This window comes from Ambystoma mexicanum, chromosome 2q (genome assembly GCF_040938575.1).
Source record: "Ambystoma mexicanum isolate Mex_15411 chromosome 2q, UKY_AmexF1_1, whole genome shotgun sequence".
NCBI classification, from domain to species: Eukaryota; Metazoa; Chordata; class Amphibia; order Caudata; family Ambystomatidae; genus Ambystoma; species Ambystoma mexicanum.
In genome coordinates, this window is record NC_090924.1 from 254,205,591 (window position 1) to 254,226,657 (window position 21,067).

Sequence of the window (21,067 nt, forward strand, 5' to 3'; positions counted from 1 at the left end):
GTTCTTCCTTCTCCCGGCGACCGTTGCGTTGCAACCCCTTAGCATAGCCTTTCGCTCATCTTTGGGTAAGACGCTAAGTGTTCCTTTATCTTTCTCGGCTTGCGCTCAGCCGCTTTATTTCTCCCTCTGATTCGCTCCTCTGGCGTTTCCGCTACTCTGCCTCTTATTTTTCCCCCTTGCCTTCTCTTTGGCTGTCCTCCCTTGTCCGCTCGGCTCCGCCGTTGTGAGTTCCTCTCCTTCCGCCTTCTGTTTGTTATTGTCCTTGCCGCAGCTTCTTGCGGTACCCTTCCGCTAGGAAACTGGTCCAGTCCCGCTGTGGTTCTCCTATTGCCGGCTCCATCACCTGTAGCTGGTTCATCTCATCTCTCGGCAGCAAAAAGGGGGGGTTTTCTGCCGTTCCGGCTTTTTCCCTTTTTTCTGCCTGGGCACGGGAACGGGGCCGCAGGGCTGCTGGTTTGTTAGCAGTCACTGTGGCTTCCTCTCGAGGCAGGCACACACCACCAAAGAAAGAGAGAGATTACCTGACTGGTCGTCACCTCAGCCCCAGAGATTTGGAGATCCATGACGCAGGTGAGGAGAGTGGGAGGAAGAAGGCCTTGAAATTACAGAACAGGACATCAACCGCCTCACGCAACCTGGTCAAACTCAAAATCACAGACAATCATAGACTATTTTTGGGTGTCTCACAACCTGTTTCAACAAGAAATGACGCTTGCAGTATGTGAAATGCCAAATAGTGATCATGATCTCCTTCGACTCTCCTGCATGATTGAATGGACCAAGTTCCCCAAGAAATACGAAATTCATTACTGGCCAATGCCGGTGGCAACCGTCTTCGGATCAACGGTCCTCAAATTCAAACCTTGAGCCAGCGATTATTTAATCAGAACGCAGCCCTGTCGGTTGACTCTCAGATTTCATCACCGTCAAAGCATCTGACTGTGTGATGGGCATAAAGCATAAACATCATTCAACTATGATTCTCACAAATGCCAAGAGAGTGATGCGACGAGACATTAGAGCACTGAAAAAGTCCAAGAATACCAACGCTTGTGGGATTGATATAAAATCTGCAATTCAAACGCGACGGCAGGCGTACAGGAATTGGCTGAAATCCCAAAAAATAATAATTGAACAGGGCAAAGCTGAAGCCTTAATGAAACATCTGGTTTCTAAGAATTCTCGTGAAATTTGGGCAATCCTGAACACAGGAAATTCGCAACATTCTACTTCCTTGTCGAATGAAATCGAAGCTGTAAAATGGGAATCTCACTTTGTGAATAACTACAGCAAACCTCAGAGTGAACCGATGACAGAGTTAGGAAATGAACACACTACATGGGACTTGCAAATCTCCTTGGAAGACGTTGAAACTGTAATACGTGGGTGTTACGCTCACCTGGTTCCCACAGGGGCGTCGATCGGACCCGGACAGCTGCGGTCTCCACCAACGTGATGCGTAGTGAAGAGATGACAGTCTGGACTGGCCCGCCTAATCTTGTCTGCTGGACTCGTAGAAGTATTCTCCTGCAAGTGGAGAAAGGGATTTAGCCACCCGTGGACTTCAGTGATGGCCCCCCAACAGTTCTCGTTCTCCCCACTAATCACCTCCGATATTCCCTTTTGGTAACCTCACCTTACGTTTTTAAATGATGAGCTCTCCATCCTGCATGGCATGCAGGGGCGCGTAGATACCAGTGACTTCACTGGGTTGAAGGTACTGGAGGAGTTCCGGAGGAATATTGAGTCCAGTGTCTATAAAGTTCAAAGAGTTCAATATGTCCGATGTTCACTCTTGTTCCATTCCCTCGTTAGGTTGCAGCTGGGTCCAAAAGAATTTTTCCTGGAGGCAGCTGATGGCGTTCAGGTAAGAGTCTGTATTACCAAACACTGTCCAGTAAAGGTTGCATGAGTTTAACTCCCTTTGTAGGTGCGGCATAGGAAGATGCGGCGAATTAAAGAATAATACCTCCGGTGGTAAAGCAGGTAAGTCTATGGTGGCAAAGTGATTATCCTTGTTGGTTTTCTCGACTCACCTTGTTATTCCTTTTGTTTTCCCTCCAGGTGCTGGGTTTCGACGAAGAAAATGATGGAGGCAGCGCCGAGTCGAAAGATGCGGTGGACTGGTGAGTATAACGAGGCACTGCTGCTGGCAAAGCGACGCGTGCTGAAATAATGTCCTTTCCAGGCTCGGAGATGTGCTGGGTCCGGAATCAGGTAAGGAATCAAATAATGTCTGTGATCTAACCTCTTCTCCTTTCTTTGCTTTTTTTCTAGGAGCTCCGGATTCGAGGTGGGCGTGGCAGAAGACTGCATGCTGACTTGCAGACACGGTGAGTGTCACGCTGCTGGATGCATAATAATGCAAAGCATGGGCTGCTGTTCGGGCGTGGTTTAAATAGCCTGCAAAGTAGTCCTAGGTAAGAAGTTCCCCAGAACCACACCCAAGTGAAAATTAGTCCCTGTAATAAAATAGTCCCATCCAGGCCTCACGTTGGCTTGGACTCATTTGCAGCATGGTCTGCATAAGGTAAGTAAAGTATATGAGCCTGGCGCCTATGGCGCCAGGACTGATTTCTATGATGAGCCTGGCGCCTAAGGCGCTAGGACTGAATCCAAACAGCCCCCAGCCGGGGCTGTTGGGGTTTTAATGAGTATCTGGATGCCTGCTCCCGGGGCTGATGGACTTGATCCGGATGCCCGGGGGTAGGCATCATGACAGCGGGCTGAAAAATTCTCACGCTGCTGGCCCAGACATGATAACAAACATGATCCTGAAAAAAAATGATGTTCAATGGGCAGCTTTTATAAAAAGATTGTTTTCGCTACTATCCTCTTCAATGCTAATTCCGGAGTCTTGGCGGGAAGTCATCATACTGCCAATACATAAGAAGGGCAACCGGGCAGAACCCATCAACTATCGCCCGATTGCCCTGTTGGATACCATAGGAAAAATGTTTGCCTCCTTCTTTCGACAAAAAACTAGTTCTGTGGATTAGGCGAGAACAGATCTATGACATCCGACAAACTGGCTTCACTAACGGGGTCGGTGCCGTAGTCAATCTCCTGATACTCAATATTCTAAAACTTGAAACCTTAAAGGCAAAAAGAAAAATATATTTGGCATTTATTGATTTACGTGGTGCTTTTGATAGTATAAATCGTGGAAAGTTATGGCAAAAAATGTTATCCTGGGACTACCCTCAAAACTTATTTGAACCGATAAAAGCTTTACACTCCGACACAGCCATTCGGAAGCGCCTAAACAATCAAGGGGAGTTATCAAAGAAAATACCAACAAAAAAAGGCGTGAATCAGGGATGCCCTCTAGCTGCCAAACTCTTCAAACTGTTCATCTCCGACTTACCAAAACACCTAGAACAAGTCTGTTGCTTTCCTCCAAAATTAAATAACATTGAAATTGGATGTGAAATCTTGTTTTAATGAATTCAACGGAGATTGGCCTACAACGGCTACTAACTAACCTACAAGAGTATTTGAGTCGGAATGACTTGGAACTAAACATTGAAAAGACCAAGATAATGACCATTGGGGCATGTGGAACAAAAAAACAGAAAGCCTTTAGGTGGAAAATCGATGGGACTCCACTAAGTGTGGTCAATTCTATCAGATATCTTGGCATAATGTTTAATACGTCACTAAATGAACATCATTGGAAACTGGACCTTGTAAATCGGATGATTCAATTCAGTATTCAAGGATCAATGATAAACAAGAACTGTGGGAAATTCACCCATGCCCCTGTTCTTACCTTCTATGTACAAAAAGTTGTTCCCGCAATTACCTTCGGGTCTGAAACTGGATGGAACATTGATGTCCAGTTTTGGCAGAAGCTAGAAGGTTTATTTTGGCGTCGGGTATTGAAATGACCCTCTTAAATTTCAATGACTTTGCTACGATATGAGCTATCGTTAAATTCCTTGTATGCATGTGTCATGTGGAAATCCTTGATGGTGATGCGCAAGATGAACTTGAATCCCTTGATTCCGGCATATCAAGTATTTTCATCTAGCCCAGGATGTGGGAGGTCAGGTCTGTTAGAGGAATGGCGACAGCTCTTGGAAGAAAATCTAATAAACGCTGACGTAAAACTAACTGACTTGATATCACAACCTCAACGTGTAAAAAAGAAGTTTGAATCCTGGTGTTGGATCCAGAATCAGGACTTGCCACAAAAGATGTCAACCACCTTGAAATCAGGCATCGGAGCCCACAAACTAAATGTCCAGTGTCGATATTTAACAAATTGCCTGTCACGACATCATTGTGAGCAATCTTTGAGGCTACGTTTATATGCACTGAAGACTAAGGAGATGCTACGGATTTTTCATATTATTGAATGGAATGACAATCTCTGTCGATTCTGTAAAGTCGAAATTGAAACAACAGAACACTTACTTGCAGGCTGCTCTGTGATTATTGCAAGACGGATGCGCCACCTTGGGGGATTTATCCCTGCTGACACGAACAATCATAATTGGTGGTCATATGCATCCGCGGGACATAATGTCAAACTAAGCTGTGCAGTCGTTAATTTTATGGATTCACTTCGGTTGAATGAAAAATCTGTCACCTAATGAAATTATTGGAAAAACTGGTTGAAAGAGGAACAGCGGACGTCCTGGTGGTTCTTCAGGCTAAATTGCTGGTCTGGAAATTGGAATATAGTGAATTGTTAGTTGTAACAAAAGTTCAGTGTCATGCTGCTCACATTAATGGCACATTGATCTGAAGTTTAAAAATAACTGTGCAGTCAGCTGTGCGTTTCTCCATGCCCCCAACAAACAATTTTGCCTGGACTTCCATATGAGACAGAAGGTGAGGGTCGTATTCGCAGATCTGCTTAACTGCTTTAACTAATTATGAACCTCAGCAAACTGCCTTCTCTGCCCTCTGTTGTTAATCTATGTGTTGAAGACCATGTTTGAATCTGTTCAGAGCATGTCAATCTATGAAAGATCCAATGCCAGCGAACATTAAAATTAATGACTGTAACTATAGTTCACCTGTTGGTATCTTGTATAGAGTCACATGCGACCTACTGGCTTCTCTTTTCTGAGTCTCATCTATGTAATAGTCCACCATGTGCTGCTAGAATCTGAACATGGCAACTGGGGGTGTAACCCAAGCAGGGACGTCATTTCACCAAATGACATCCCTGAACCCAAGTCACTTTATTGGTTGCAGGGCAAAAAGATAGGCCCCACATAGTGAGGCTGTTTACATTTTACTGAGAATTCCCAGCCAGACAAATTGTAAAATCGAAAGCCTGAGAATCTATGAAGATGTCATGGCTGGGGAACTAGGATTGCGGGTCAGTTAGCATTATCCATTAGTGTCTTAGAAGACAAAGACGAAGACAGAAAACATGTTCATGTTGTGTTATTGTAAATAACCATGTTTCCCTTCCAATATTTTAGTGTCTGTTTTTTCATTCTGTTCATAAAATTGTATGAGTAACAACGCCTATCAAGAAAAATGACCTTAATTTGATAGGCTTTTTCTGTAAATAAAGAAAAACGCTATGTTCACACAATTATTTATATTGTCCTGCTCAATCTTTTTCAGTGAACAAACCAAAATGTCCCCTTGTTTAACATATTTTTTTCTTCCTTTTATTTTTTAAAACAGGGCAGCACGTTGAGGAAAAGGAAGATGTATGAAGAATTCCTAAGCAAAGTCTCCATTTTAGGTTAGTTTCTGTCGGTTTTCCTCAGTATTGTATGGTTGGCATCTAAAAAAGAGTACATGCAATATTTAAGTTAACCCACTGTTACCCTAACAGATTGCATACTGGGCACGTTTGGAGCCCTTTATTAACGTTACATTCGAAAGTGTTTAAATAGCCTAGGTTTGAAAATAAGTTAGAAAATGGTGTTCTCCACAATTTGTTGGTGTTAGGGAAGATCTCTAAGAAGGATTTTAATGTTTCTAAATGTAAGGTGTACCTTACTGATAAGGGATTGAAAACCACAGGATGGGTAGGATTATCTACTGCATAACTTCAACCTGTAAGAATCCAGGAGAACTTGGTCATACACCTTAGACATAGCTCTCAACTCACACGCTTTTGGCGGGTGTCACCCGCCTTGTAAACAGCTGACTCACCCGCCAAGCCTCCTGCACGCCCATTCGTTTCAATGGGCCTCTCACCCGCCAAAAATAAAATCGGGTGTTTTCACCCGCCTTTGCGACAGAAATGGTTGAGAGCTATGCCTTAGAGCACACGTGCACTGGTCCTGAGAATCCAGGGGAAAGATTTGGGGTCACACCCGCTTCAGTTGGAGGCGGGTGAAAGAGACCAGTTCTCCACAAAGATGGAAAACACTGGCTTACCCTCAGCACCCCCGTTACCTGCGAAAGAAAGTTATCCTAGCAGGGACGTCATTTCACCAAAATGCCAGGGGTAGCGGAAGTCGCATCCCACGACCTTCGACCTCTGGTGATATCACAGGAAGTGATGTTATTTGCCCTCTCCCTCGCACCCCACTCCACCCCCCCACCTCGAAGTGACATTACGGAAGCGATGGAACATGATCTTTCACCCCTGACAAAACAGGAAGTGACATCACTTATTGTTCCTAAGTACACTAAGGAAAATATGGCTGCGATATCACTATAATGTTATATACATTTCATACAAGAATGGATCACCATATGTATCATTAATATCAGTGTGTATAGGCCCATATTACCAACTTACTGTGACTGCAAGCAGACGTCTAAGGCCAAATGATAATGATATATTATATAGCACTTACGCTTAAGTGTTTTATGTGGAACAAATATGCATACAATATCACCCAACCTGTGTTGGTACTCATTTATCGACCTCAAAAGGGTGAAAGGCTGAGTTGAAGTGTTTAAGAACAGACCAAATCACTGACTCACCCTCTGAGGTTGAGTGTAAATAAACCTTTATGAGTCTAGCAATTATTGGATAGAATTCCAAAAAGACAAATGATTTGTTTTTCCTATTCTTTCTTATTTAGCGTCACTGCTGAAATTGATACACTTATGGAACCCCCGGTTTTTTTAAGAGGCTTGAACAAGAAATCAGCCACTCCAAAAATAAAGAGGCACACGACACTGGCCACAGCCCAGGAGCTTACATTTAAAAAAAAATAAAGTTTCCCATTTTTTCTTCTTCTAGGGTTAGCAAGGGAGAACACAGGGGTAGCAATGGAGACCCCCAAATGACGTCCCTGTATCCTGGTCCTGTGCCTTTACAGGCAGCTAATAACTGTGCGCTAGAAGAAAATGAATGCAATGCACACAAGGGATGAGTTAAATACCCTGGAACAAGGCCGTCCTTATATGTTTAATACTTAATGAATTAATGAGGCAGCAGGACTGCATTAATAAAAGGACTGAACAGGCTTTGAATCCTACCTAGCACCGCCTCAGATACCTCACAGGTCACCTATCAACAATGACCTTGCACAACAGTGGAAATGAATTCACATTTGATAAGGGAATACATGCAGGTGTTAAATTAAATCGGGCAGACAGTGCAATAAATAACCCCCTGTTTAGCTTTGAATATATTGGCATCTAATAAAAGGAAACAAAAATGCATAACAAGTGTATGGATAAGCACAAGTTCAAAGTTCACATCCTTAAATACACTGGTTTCTCACTAAAAGAACTGATTACCCATTGTCATGGATAAACACCAATTCGCAAGCAATTCACAGCCTTAAATACATTGCTTTCTGGAAACAAAGAGAGGACTCGACCCCTAATGTAGTGCACTCCTTAGGTGTATTAACAATGTGACAACAGCAAACCCCCCCAAGCATAGAAAATGCTTCCTCAATTCCGTTCTTGCCTAATGGAGATATATCCTGTGTTGTACCCTTTCCCTTCAATAACTCTTAGGTGCTAAGAGTTCCTTCACTTGAACATAAAAATAAAGTGAGAGAAACCCATTAAAAAAGGAACCATCGCCGAGACTTCTTGTTTCAAAATGACCCGTGAACCTTTGTCTAACTCAGCAGAGAAAACGAGTAAGTGCCCTCTCTTTACTTAGCTTTCCTTATTTCTTAACGTGTAGCTTGGAGGGGCGACCCACACACTCTGGCAATTAATCAATGCGCTAAAATCCCTTATGGTATTGTGCGCTACTTAGGGCTTAAACTGGGTCAGCATTACTCGTAGAGCGGAACACTGCATCACACTATGGGCCTAATCACGAGTTCGGCGGTAATGCGTCGGTTTTCCCGTCGAACGTAAATAGCGCTAACGGCAAGCCCCCCAGCGGATAATCCGCCAGATCACGAGTTTTCGTGCACGCGCACAGGGACATGGCGGTAGCGCAAATAGCGCACAACGGGTAGAACCCGTAAATCCAGCGCACCGTGCGCTACCGCCATGAGCACGCGCTATTAACGCGCGGGAAACGCGTCACCGCCGGAACGGGAAACAAAGCGACGGCCATCTTGGAAATCACAATCCATCGGATATCACAGCCCCTGGAAGCCATCGACCCCATTGAACACCAAATCATGTCACAGGAGCGCACTAGGGGCTTGCTGTACTGGTGGAGGAGGCTGAGATCCATCATGACGAGCTGCAGCAGCGCAAAACCAGTGGCCAGCGCAGAGCACAGATTTGGTGCAACATCAGCCAAAGGGTCACTGCAATGGGTCGCGTGCCCCGGGAAGGGGAGGATTGCCGCAAGCACCTCAACGACCTGCGTGTGAGAGTCTGTGGCATCCTCTCACAGCACAGGAGTGCAAGCAGGGGCACTGGAGGAGGGCCACCACCACCCCCAACCCGAACTCACACCTTGGGAGGAGAAGATGAGTGCCCTGATTGACATCGGCACCATCGAGGGAATTGGTGGAGCGGAGGCAGGCACTGGCATTGATCCAACTGCTGGTGAGTCCCACCCCAAATGCTTGCAACTGAAAGTACCACACATGCAGACCCTGAGTGAATGAATGTGAAGAAATGCGTGTGATGCACTGCAGACAACCATAAGTGACCCCTTGATCCATTGAACTGTAGTGTTGCCTAGACTACCCTGCACGTGCAGTGCAGTGCATCAATAGAAGGGGCACGGGATAGACATCGATAGCAATGGGACAGCTACGTACAGTGTGAGTGTGCAAGAATACACCCCCAGGACCCTGAGCGCAGTGCACCCCAACCCCGCATGTAATCTTCTCACACAAACATTTGCATGCACTGTACCTCCACACTCACACCAAGCACCACATGGTGACTGAACAAAATGCAAGTTGAATGCATGATTGATACTGTCTCCAATCCCAATTGATGGCATGAACTGCTTGATACTAATGTAGGTTGCTGTTAACTCAAAACACACCCTATGTACCCCACAGGCACAAATCAAACCCCACGGGATGAAGATGATGGGGAGGAGGCTACACCATCACGGCGCCCGAAGCAGTGAGCCTCCACCAGCACCACCACCCCACAAAGGGGCCGCACGGAAGGGAACCGACGCAGGCCACCTCCTACTTCACCACAATGCAGCCCTACCAGACCGCTGCAGCACCCACATGCCCGCAGGGAGTCCATGGCCAGCTCGCCCCAAGCCACCAGGCATAGCCCCAATGCAGAAGGACGCACCTGTGGATCGGAGCCCGACGTGGGAGTGACACCTCCACGTGCGCATCAGGCAGGACGTCTGCATTCACCTGGAAGCAGTGACGCTGAAAGGATGGTCACACCACAGGGGACCCCAGGGCCAGGCACACAGCTAGCACAAACCCCACCCGTGCATGTGCATCGTGTCCGCACACCACAGCCAGACCAAGACACGCCATCATATGGCAGCCCTGAAGACCGGCACTCAGAGCCCGGCAGCCCAATCCCAGCCGGCAACATGTCCCCATGTAGCCCTCCCCAACAGCGCACAAGTGGCAGGCCGGCACCTGCCACACCAGGGGTACCCTTTATCACGGGGGCAGCAGTGATGGGCAGGCTTTGCCTCTTGGGCCGGCCGTGGTCAGGTGTCTCTGGGGGATGCATTCCAGCTCTGTTGGCATGGCCGCAGGTGCTATGCATTTCCTCCTCCACTGTTGTTACAGCAGACCTGTCACGGTGCCTGCCCCCGGAAAGCCAGACCAGGCCCAGCAACCCCGGAAGCAGGCATCATGCCACTTGAAGCATGCCCAAAAACCCCAGTTAGGGGCTCGTTGGCTACAGTCCTGGCGCCTATGGCGCCAGGCTCATAAGAATAAAGTCAGTCCTGGCGCCATGGGCGCCAGGCTCATTACAGAAATCTTACCTGTTGCAGACCAAGCTGCATACCTACCTGATGCAGACCATGCTGCACGAAGCCACAAGCCAAATGAGGCTTAAAGGGACTACTTTACCTCAGGGACTCCTTTCCTCTCGGGTGGGGCTGTGGAAGAATACTTACCTGGGACTTCTTCCAAGGCTATTTAAGCCACACCCGGACAGCCACACGTGCTTCGCGTTATTCTGCTTGCTGCAGCGTAACGCTCACCGTGTCTTCAGCAGCTCCAGTCTTCAGCCACGCCCGCTTCAGTCCTGGAACACCTGGAACAAGAAAAGGAGAAGGAGAAGAGGTCAGAACAAAACCCTTACCTGAATCCTTGATCCAGCACATCGTCGATCTGGAAGAGAGAAGCCTTCTCAGGTGCATTGCCACGCACCTCGCAGATCCGCGCTGAACTCACCAACCGAGGCTGCATTCCTTTACTCCTTCGCGAATCCAGCATCTCCAGGCCATTCTTCAACACCTGGGGAAGACAAGAACAGATAGGTGAGCAAGGGCAATACATACCACCCCCAAAGACTTACCTGATTACCACAGGGGGGTACTCACCTCATCTCGGGTCGGCGCAGTCAATTCCACATCACCGCCGCACCCCGGCCCCTAAGGGGAAAAACAAGGACAATACAAATCACCCCCAAAGACTTACCTGATTACCACAGGGGGGTACTCACCTCATCTCGGGTCGGCACAGTCAATTCCACATCACCGCCGCACCCCGGCCCCTAAGGGGAAAAAACAAGGACAATACAACCTAACCCCAAAGACTTACCTGATTTACCACAGGGGGGAACTCACCTCATTTCGGGTCGGCGCAGTTAATTCTGCATCATCGCTGTACCCCGGCCCCAAAGGGGAGAACCACAATAGACTTACCAGGATCTTACCCATTGCCACTTGGAACTCTTCTGGTGGTTTAAATCCGCAACCTGCAAGGAATCTGGCAGAGTGAAGATCAGACTTTTGAACTCTTACGAACACTTGGACTTAGAGTCAATACTGGAACTCACCAATTCCTCCACGCCAGTGAAGTAACTGGTCGTCTACGCGCCCCTGCGCTCGACGCAGGATGGAGAGCTCATCTTTCCAAATCTTCAGGTGAGATTAAGAGGGAACTTCAGAAGTGTTTAATGGGCAGACAAGGGGAGTGGGAAGGCGGGTTAACGCTCAGATTACGGGAGGTTAATTCCCTTTCTCCATTGCAGAAAGATATTCGTACGAGTCCAACAAACGAAGCTCAGTGGGTCTGTCCATTCTGTCATCTCGGCTCTACGTGTTACTTTGGTCGAAGCAACAGCGGGCCAGTCCAGATCGACGCCCCCGTGGGAATCAGGTGAGCGTAACAAGACCCTCCGTAAGTTCTGGACATCAGTGGGCTGCAGCCTCATCCTGATTGCCCCGCACCGGCCGTCGAGGGCTTGGTTCTCGGATCTACTGCAGTTGTGCACCCAGGGGCCTGTCCATCTTCCGATCCCCAGTAGGGGCTTCTTGATGCAGCAGGGCGGGGCATTGGAGCACCCAGACCCGGCTAGGCTGGCCCTTGCAGCCTGATTCCTTGGGACATCATACAGGAGGCCAGAAGGCTGTGTTAGGCAGAATCCTGTGCGGTTCCCTTAGGGAGCACTGCAGAAGATTAGGCCTACAGGTGAGAGCAATAAATCCCCTTTGGTATCAGTGTGTACCACAAAGATTTAGTTGGTAGCTGTGGCTGAGCAGTCAGACTTATCTCAAGAGGGAGATGAGCAGTATTCAGGGTTTACACATTAGGCCTACAGTACTATGGCACAAGGAAACACTGACCAAAGCGTTGAATTAAAAAGAAGATATATATTTATTTTATATACTTCTAGTAAAACACATTTATCACAGTCATCAAGCAAGTTAAAATAAGTCAAAGAAAAATATACACAAAATATACACACTCCCTAGTTAAATTGTAGACCAAGTGAACCAGAGTGAAAACTGAGCAAAACGGCACAGTAAAAAGCACACACAAGGGATACTCTAGCAATTTCTTACAAGGGAAGGAAAGCACAAGTTATACAGAAATATCCTCTTACACACCCTAGCAACACTTCCCATAAGTTTGTGAACCAGTTTAAGCAAGACAGTGCATCAGTATAGAATATACTTAAATGAAAACTGAGCAAAATGGCACTTCACAACGTTTAGAAAGGGGAAGAAAAGGGGGTTATAAGAAGTAGGTGCACCAACACAGTTCTAGTTGAGAAGCAATCTAAAGAAGGCAGTTCTAACAAATGTAGCCAGAGTCAAAAGGCCTGTGCCAGAGTCAGTGGCACAGGGAAAGGGCCCAGGAGCAAAATGTTCTTGTAGCTGCAGTCAAGTCTTTGGTTACGGATTTTGAAAAGGTGGATGTAGAAGGTGAAAGACAATGTTAAGAGAGAGGGGCGGCCAACCCAACAGGTAGGTAAAGGATTTAAAACACCTTTAGTTCTACCCCAAAGAAAGGGCAGCCTGGCGGAACAATGTACATTTAAAATGAAGAAGTGGCTCCTGAGGTGGTGGTTGTTCCTGGTAGTTCCTGCAGTTCGGGTGATCAAGCAGAGGAAGAGAGGCTCTCGTCGTGGAGGAAGGTTCGAGTTACTGCACTACCCAGGGATGAAACCAGCCGCTGTGCTGCCCGACGAATAAAAGGTGTGCTCCTTTAAATCGCGGTGCGGGTGGACTGGTGCCTGGCTATCCGGCCTCCGAGTACAGGGTACTGGTTATTCGACCAAGGCAGGTTCAGTAAGGCGATTGGCAAACTGGTTGGCCTCACCAGCTCAAGGGAAGAAGGCTCTTGCAGATGAGATGAAGATCTTCTCTCGTTGTGTTGAGAAAAGTGGTGAAACGCTGCAGCAGGGCTTCATCGGTGGTTCAGTCGTTGCAGATGTCTTTTGCTTCTCTCCTTTTCGGCTTCTTAGTTCCAGTGGCGACATCTTGCCCTTCCAGTCCTCAGGACCCTGTTTTTATGCAAAAAGATCCCCATTCATACAGCCTAGCTGTCACTCACACAGTGGAGTGGTCATCTTGGCGGCAGACCCTCCAGCCTATCAGGACAGAGTGCGACATGGGTTGCGGAGGCAACCCTGTCCAGGGGTCCTACTCCCCCTCCCACACAATGGACCCACCGCAGACTCATTGGCGCCGAAAGGAGGGCTTCTTGGCAGAAGCCCGCCAAAAAGGACGAACAAAGGATCCCCGACCTGGGTTAGGAGTTTAGAGAAAGACACGAGAAAGAAGTTATATTAAAGTCCTGGCAAATAAAACCTACCGGAGTAAAGTTAATATTAAAATACACAGGCGGTATGTTAGAGGCCGGCAGAAAATGTGGTAGCCTCGAACAGTGGGAAAATCCCATAGGAAAATATTTGCAGTCGAATATTTACGGTAGTAACCACTGCCACCAGCCAGAAACATTTGAGAGAGGGACTGTACAGTACCCTCTCGAAAATGAACATAGGGGAAAACTATTAACCCTTCCCAGTACCTCCATAGTAAGATCGGTTGTACTGGTTTAGTTCACAAAAATTGACTAGTAAAGTCAATGGGGACTTTACATGTTCTGGGAGACAGTAGTCGGTCCCAGGGTATGGAGTCTATGTTTGGGGGTTGCTACGACACCCCTGTGTCACTGCACGGAGGGTGCTGTGTAACACATGTGAATAAAGATGGTTCCTATGGAGGTGAGAAAAACCCCATAGACATTAAACACAAAAATAGCCTAGAACACACATAGCAAAAATGCCTAAGAGTGGGAAAAAGTCTCTCACTCTTAGCAGGAAAAAAAAAACAAACCCTTCAAATCCAGCAAAGCTGCTGGGGGACTCTATAGGTAAGGGAAATTAGCCATAGAATGAGAATTCTCCCTAACACTCGCCCCCCCCAGACTAAGGGGCAGGAGGATCTAATCCACTCCTGGATGAGTCTCTTACCGCTAGTCGGTTGTAAACATCCTAGAGAGACCATCAGCATGTTGGTGGTGACATCCTGACCTGCTCTCAATGGTAAAATCAAAGGTGTTCCCTTGTAAGCTATATGACCTACAAACCCTTTGAGAAACATCTTTCTTTTTAAATCTATAGGGGATCTGTTTGACCAGTCCCTCAGAAGTTGGTACAACTCCTGAACCTGTGATAGGCTTTTTCAAGGGGTCCTTATAAAGGATTCCATGAGATCTAGAGGGGCCTCCAGGGTTCCTCATCACCTCTCTGTTGGGATCAGGTTGGGTCTTAGGCCTCTTGGTTGGAGGGGCTGTGGTTAGGCAATGTACCTGCTTCCCCTTCCTCTTAGATCTAACCTTACCTACATTAGGAGTTTCCCTCCTAATACTAGGATGTGGGTTGGAGTCTTCTTTAGGAGGTCCAACAGTCTGAAGGTTTTTGGCCTTAGACTTTTCTTTTCTGGTTTTCCACCAGCACTGAGAATTACCAGTTCTCTTAGGCCTAGAGAGGGGCCCAGTTGGTCTATCCACCTCATCCTCAGAAGCAGGGGGAGTCAGGGACTTTAAAACTGGGGGGACAATGATGGAGCTTGGTTGGGGCTCCCATTTCCCTAACACACTAGCCTGAAATTTGCCTGGGTTAGAGGTCAATTTACTAACACCAGGGCTTGTAGTGGGGTTCTCTGTAGAGGTTCCCACAGGCTTAGAGGGGTCCCTTAGGGTGGCCTCTCTAGCCAATTTGGTTTGGTTCTGCTTCTCCATACGGGGGGGGGCTGGGGGTACTGGATACTACTCGTAGAGTCTTTAGATCATTCCCCAACAGGACTCTCCCAGGAACCTCAGTCTGAACACTGACAGGAATCCTCACTGTCATGTTATTACACTGAATGAGGGCTGGTAGAATAGGAACCAACTGGACAGGACCTCCAGAAAATTTAGTGGGACCTTTGGGTGCCCTAGCAACATCCTCAGGCTTGAAAAAGTTTTCAACCACTACGGTTCTGCTGGCCCCATTGTCTCTCCTGGCAGGAGTATCCTGGCCATTGACCAGAACACTGTCCATGTAATATACTTTAGAGTTTTCTGGAAGGGAGTCATACATACCCCTATTCTGTTTGCTAACCAGACCGATGGACTCTAAGGATACAGTTGCTTGAAGACTCAAGGGTTCTTCAGCAAAAAAATCAAAGTGAGCACTAGCCATTTGTACTTCTTCCTCTGGGGAGAAGGCTAAGGAGGCAGTGCTGATCCCTACAGGTTTACCCTTGCACCTGGGATCTCCTTTGATATGGTCAGTTGACCCACAGACATAGCATTTTCCCAATGCTCTCTGGAATGGGGGCTTCTGCTGACCTCCCTCTGGTTGAACACCAGAGGACTCACTAGCCTAATTTGGTTTCCCTTGGGGCTTACCCTGGTTATTTTGTTGTTTGTGGCCCTCTTTGGAATGGGAGGCATTAGAAGTCTCTTGGTTCTCTTTTGGTGGCTGCTTCCCCTCATCCTTTTTCTGAGTGACCCCTGAATCCTTGTGAGTAGCCCTGTTGGCAACCCACAAGTCAGCAGCCCTGCCTTACTTTCTAGGATCCATTTCCTTTGAATCAGCGAAGTGCTGTCTGAGCTCAGGAGAGCAGGCATCATAGATAGACTCCAACATTACAGGATTTCCCATTCCTTCATAAGAGTTAACTGTGTAACCCTTAATCCATCCCTTTAAGTTCTTCAAACACTCATTCACCCAAGTAGCCCAAGGGGTACTATCATGCTTTTTGAGGGTCCTAAACCTCTTAAGGTACTGGGAAGGAGTTTTCCCAAATCTAGCTATCAAAGCTAGCTTTACACATTCATAATCCATCCTTTCCACCTCCCCCAACTCCATTACCACATCAGATGCAACAGGGGGAGCCTAGAGAATAACCAGGGGATCAACTGATTCCCTGTGATATCCTGGAGCCCATGATTGTATTCACACATAGCTAGCCAATCTAGTACATCCAACCTAGGTTCATACATACCCATAATCTCTCTAGGCATCCGGGGTCTTTTTGGACTGGAAGATCTAGAGGATTCGGGGAGAGAAGCATTTTCCAAAGACAATTTCTTCACCTCAAGCTCATGATTGAGCTCAATTTCTTTGAGCCTTAGGTCTTGATGTCTCTGTTCAGTTTGGGCAATAATTCCTTTGAATTCTAATTCAAGTCCCATTATTTCTAGAGAGATAAATTCAGGAATTAATGTGGGACCTGGTAAAGGTCCAGTAGCCACAGGTTGAGGCCTTTGAGCAGGTAGAGGGCCAGAGGGGGTGACATTGTTATCCTCCTCTTCCTCATCTGTTTCAACAATAACATTTTCAACATTATCTTCCTCAGTGTTTGCTACATTTGTTAGGGTAGTGGGCACTACAGCACCACTATCCAGACTTTGTTTCTCTAACAGTCTATCAATCATTTCTAATTTCTTGCCTTTGACAGGAAGACCTTTCTGTCTACACAGATCCCTTAAATAATCAGCAGTATTAGTAAGGAGGGTCTCCTAGCTGTAACTTTCCATATTTATGACTTTGTTTAAAATAAACTTTTTGTGATAATTAGCCTTGTGGTTACTTGAACCAAGGTACTAGAAAAACTCTAAAATGTAAATCCAATACTTTTATCCTCACCGCTGAACACCAGTGTTAGGCAGAATCCTGTGCAGTTCCCCTAGGGAGCACTACAGAAGGTTAGGACTACAGGTGAGAGCAATAAATCCCCTTTGGTATCAGTCTGCACCACAAAGATCTGGTTGGTAGCTTTGGTTGAGCAGTCAGACGTATCTCAAGAGGGAGATGAGCAGTATTCAGGGTTTACACATTAGGCCTACAGTACTATGGCACAAGGAAACACTGACCAAAGCTTTGTATTAAAAAGTAGATATATATTTGCTTTATACACTTCTAGTAAAACATATTTATCACAGTCATCAAGCAAGTTAAAATAAGTCAAAGAAAAATATACACACTCCCTAGTTAAATTGTAGACCAAGTGAACCAGAGTGAAAACTGAGCAAAACGGCACAGTAAAAACCACACACAAGGGATACTCTAGCAATTTCTCACAAGGGAGGGAAAGCACAAGTTATACAGAAATATCTTCCTACACACCCTAGCAACACTTTCCATAAGTTTGTGAACCAGTTTAAGCAAGACAGTGCATCAGTATAGAATATACTTAAATGAAAACTGAGCAAAATGGCACTTCACAAGGTTTAGAAAGGGGAAGAAAAAGGGGGTTATAAGAAGTAGGTGCACCAACACAGTTCTAGTTGAGAAGCAATCTAAAGAAGGCAGTTCTAACAGTACAGGTACAGGGCAAGGGCCCACGAGCAAAATGTTCTTGTAGCTGCAGTCAAGTCTTTGGTTAACGATTTTGAAAAGGTGGCTGCAGAAGGTGAAAGACAATGTTAAGAGAGATGGGCGGCCAACCCAACAGGTAGGTAAAGGATTTAAAACACCTTTAGTTCTACCCCAAAGAAAGGGCGGCCTGGCGGAACAATGTACCTTTAAAATGAAGAAGTGGCTCCTGCAGTGGCGGTTGTTCCTGGTAGTTCCTGCAGTTCGGGGGATCCAGCAGAGGAAGAGAGGCTCTCATCGTGGAGGAAGGTTCGAGTTACTGCACTACCCAGGGAGGAAACCAGCCGCGGTGCTGCCCGACGAATAAAAGGTGTGCTCCTTTAAATCGCGGTGCGGGTGGACTGGTGCCTGGCTATCCGGCCTCCGAGTACAGGGTACTGGTGATTCTACCAAGGCAGGTCCAGGAAGGCGATTGGCAAACTGGTTGGCTCCACCAGCTCCAGGGAAGAAGGCTCTTGCAGATAAAGATCTTGTCTCGTCGTGTGGAGAAAAGTGGTGAGACGCTGCAGCAGGGCTCCACTGGTGGTTCAGTCGTTGCAGATGTCTTTGGCTTCCCTCCTCTTCGGCTTCTTAGTTCCAGTGGCGACATCTTGCCCTTCCAGTCCTCAGGACCCTGCTTTTATGAAAAAAGATCCCCATTCATACAGCCTAGCTGTCACTCACACAGTGGAGTGGTCATCTTGGCGGGGGACCCTCCAGCCTATCAGGATAGAGTGCGACATGGGTTGCGGAGGCAACCCTGTCCAGGGGTCCTACTACCCCTCCCACACAATGGACCCACCCCAGACTCAGTGGCGCTGAAAGGAGGGCTTCTTGGTAGAAGCCCGCTAAAAGGACGAACAAAAGATCCCCGACCTGGGTTAGGAGTTTAGAAAAAGACACGAGAAAGAAGTTATATTAAAGTTCTGGCAAATAAAACCTACCAGAATAAAGTTAATATTAAAATACACCGGTGGTATGTTAGAGGCTGTCGGAAAATGTGGTAGCCTCGAACAATGGGAAAATCCCATAGGAAAATATTTGCTGTCGAATATTTACGGTAGTAACCACTGCCACCAGCCAGAAACTTTTGAGAGAGGGACTGTACGGTACCCTCTCGAAAATGAACTTAAGGGAAAACTATTAACCCTTCCCAGTACCTCCATAGTAAAATGGGTTGTACTGGTTTAGTTCACAAAAATTGACTAGTAAAGTCAATGGGGACTTTACATGTCCTGGGAGACAGTAGTCAGTCCCAGGGTATGAAGTCTATGTTTGGGGGTTGCTACGGCACCCCTGTATCACTGCACGGAGGGTGCTGTGTAACACGTGAATAAAGATGGTTCCTGTGGAGGTGAGAAAAACCCCATAGACATTAAACACAAAAATAGCCTAGAACACACATAGCAAAAATGCCTAAGAGTAGGAAAAAGTGTTTCACTCTTAGCAGGAGAAAAAAACAAACCCTTCAAATCCAGCAAAGCTGCTGGGGAACTCTTTAGGTAAGGGAAATTAGCAATAGAATGAGAATTCTCCCTAACAGGCTGTCTACTCGATCCCAGTTTAAGAGCAAATGGACTAGATATTTCCATTGGGTTTGCGAAAAGGGTCTGGACCCCATCACCTGCACCCTGGACAACGTGCTGGCTTTCTCCACACATTTGGCGCATTCTGGCGTTTAGGTGAATACCTGTTGCACCTTTTTGGCGGCCATTGGGGCCTACAAGGATTCCCCAGAGCAGCCAACCCGGTGGTTAAGGTCCACCTCAAGGGGTTGTTAAGGCTTTTTCCTCTGGTGCACAGGCCTCATCTGGTCTGTGACCTCAATGTGGTTCTTCCAACTTTGCGGCACAAGCCCTTTGAGTTGCTGTGTCGGTGGACAACCGGCTGGTGACACTAAAGACAGTACTATTGGTGGCATTCACTTCTGCACGCAGGGTCAACGAGCTGCATGCAGGTGTTGTTGTCATGCGAACCCTTCAACACGTTTCATAACGACAAGGTCATCTTGACCACTCATCCACTTTTTTTGCCCAAGGTGGTCTCTCCGTTCCATTTGAATCAGGAAATCCGCCTGCCGGTGTTGTTCCTGAACCCACAGTCAGGGTGGAAAGTGCTTTGCATTCCTTCAGGAAGTCTGAGGCATTGTTCAGCACTTTCGGGGGCACATCTCTTGACACCCAGGCATCCAAAGCTTCTATCGCCCGTATTATGGTCCAGGCCATTTCGGAAGCGTACACGGCCCTGGGCAAACCAGTTCCTGAAGGGATTCATGCGGTCAGAGCTAAGGCCACAAAAGCCACGGCCGTCGCTTTTCAGAGGCATGCTTCTTGGGATCTCATCAGCAAGACGGCTACTTGGGGCACTCCGTCAGCCTTCTGTAAGCACCATTCCCTGGATACCAGCACCAGGAGCGATGCAGAGTTCGGTCTGGCTGTTCTGAAGAAGCTTTTTGCTTTGTCCTAGATATGAGGCAGATTGTCACAGCTCCACCCTATAGTTTTGTTCAGTGGAACCACCCACAAGGATGGAGGAAAGGGGGCGGGACGTATGAGTAATTAAAGTTACTCACTGTAGTGACTAGAGTACTCATAGTCGATAGTCCCCTTTCCTCCATACGTTCCACCCACATTCCCCCGCCTGTATGCCAGGGGCTAATATATTTAGTGCAGCCAGGTATATAAGCGTTCGATGTGCTAAAAGAGGACTAAGGTGAGGCAGCGGAGGGTGTGGTCCTCAGGGAGAGGGGGTGCGTTCCCAACACCCATGGACGCACCCTGCATGCTATACTAAATTTAAAGGGGAAGCTCCATTTTCACTGCCAAAGTTTCTGGGACCATCCCCATGTTGGGAGATGCCGACAAAGATAAAGGAAAAGGGACTATGGACTATGAGTAGTCTGGTCACTACGGTGAGTAACTTAAATTTTTTAAGAACCGGCACGAACAGAACTATGATAACCTTTTTACTTCATTCTGTGCTAAAGGCTTAAACATGGTCATCCGGCACTTAATTTACTGTCCCCTTCTACCTTTCTATAGTGGATGAATCAGAAGGGGGGGGGGGGCTGCCTTAAAACAACAGTGTACTCAACACAGGAGACTGCACTATGCCCGACAGTCACAGCAAACTGCCTGGCTCCCGTCCTCACTTCAGGTACTTCACCCGTCAGCTGCCAAACTTCCCCCTGAAGGGAAATTACATAGTGAACAGGCCTGGCAGACCTGTCTGTTGCTGACGGGCTCTCGCCAAGGTTCTCCACTCCCTCTCAGTCTACTCTCTCAAGAAGAGGGACAATATGACGGGCCAGGCTGGACTCATCAGCGCTGACAGCAACACTGCACAGCATTCCCCAACCCTTCCCCTCTCTCTATCTCGGTTAGAAAGCGCAGGCTCCCCATACCCTATTGGACCATACCAACATATCCATATTCAAGGGGGAAACAGTGTAAACATTTCCACAAAG

At 47.1% G+C, this 21,067-nt stretch overlaps 1 protein-coding gene across 2 annotated transcripts in view; it reads left to right on the top strand.

Annotated features, from left to right (window-relative positions):
- PRKAR1B (protein kinase cAMP-dependent type I regulatory subunit beta) overlaps window positions 1-21,067 on the top strand; it is a 2,827,796-nt gene that overhangs the window by 2,122,696 nt on the left and 684,033 nt on the right. For both annotated transcript variants that reach the window (XM_069647235.1, XM_069647236.1), the window contains one exon: window positions 5,653-5,713. In XM_069647235.1, coding sequence (XP_069503336.1) covers window positions 5,653-5,713 — 61 coding nt within the window. The remainder of the gene's footprint in view (window positions 1-5,652; window positions 5,714-21,067) is intronic.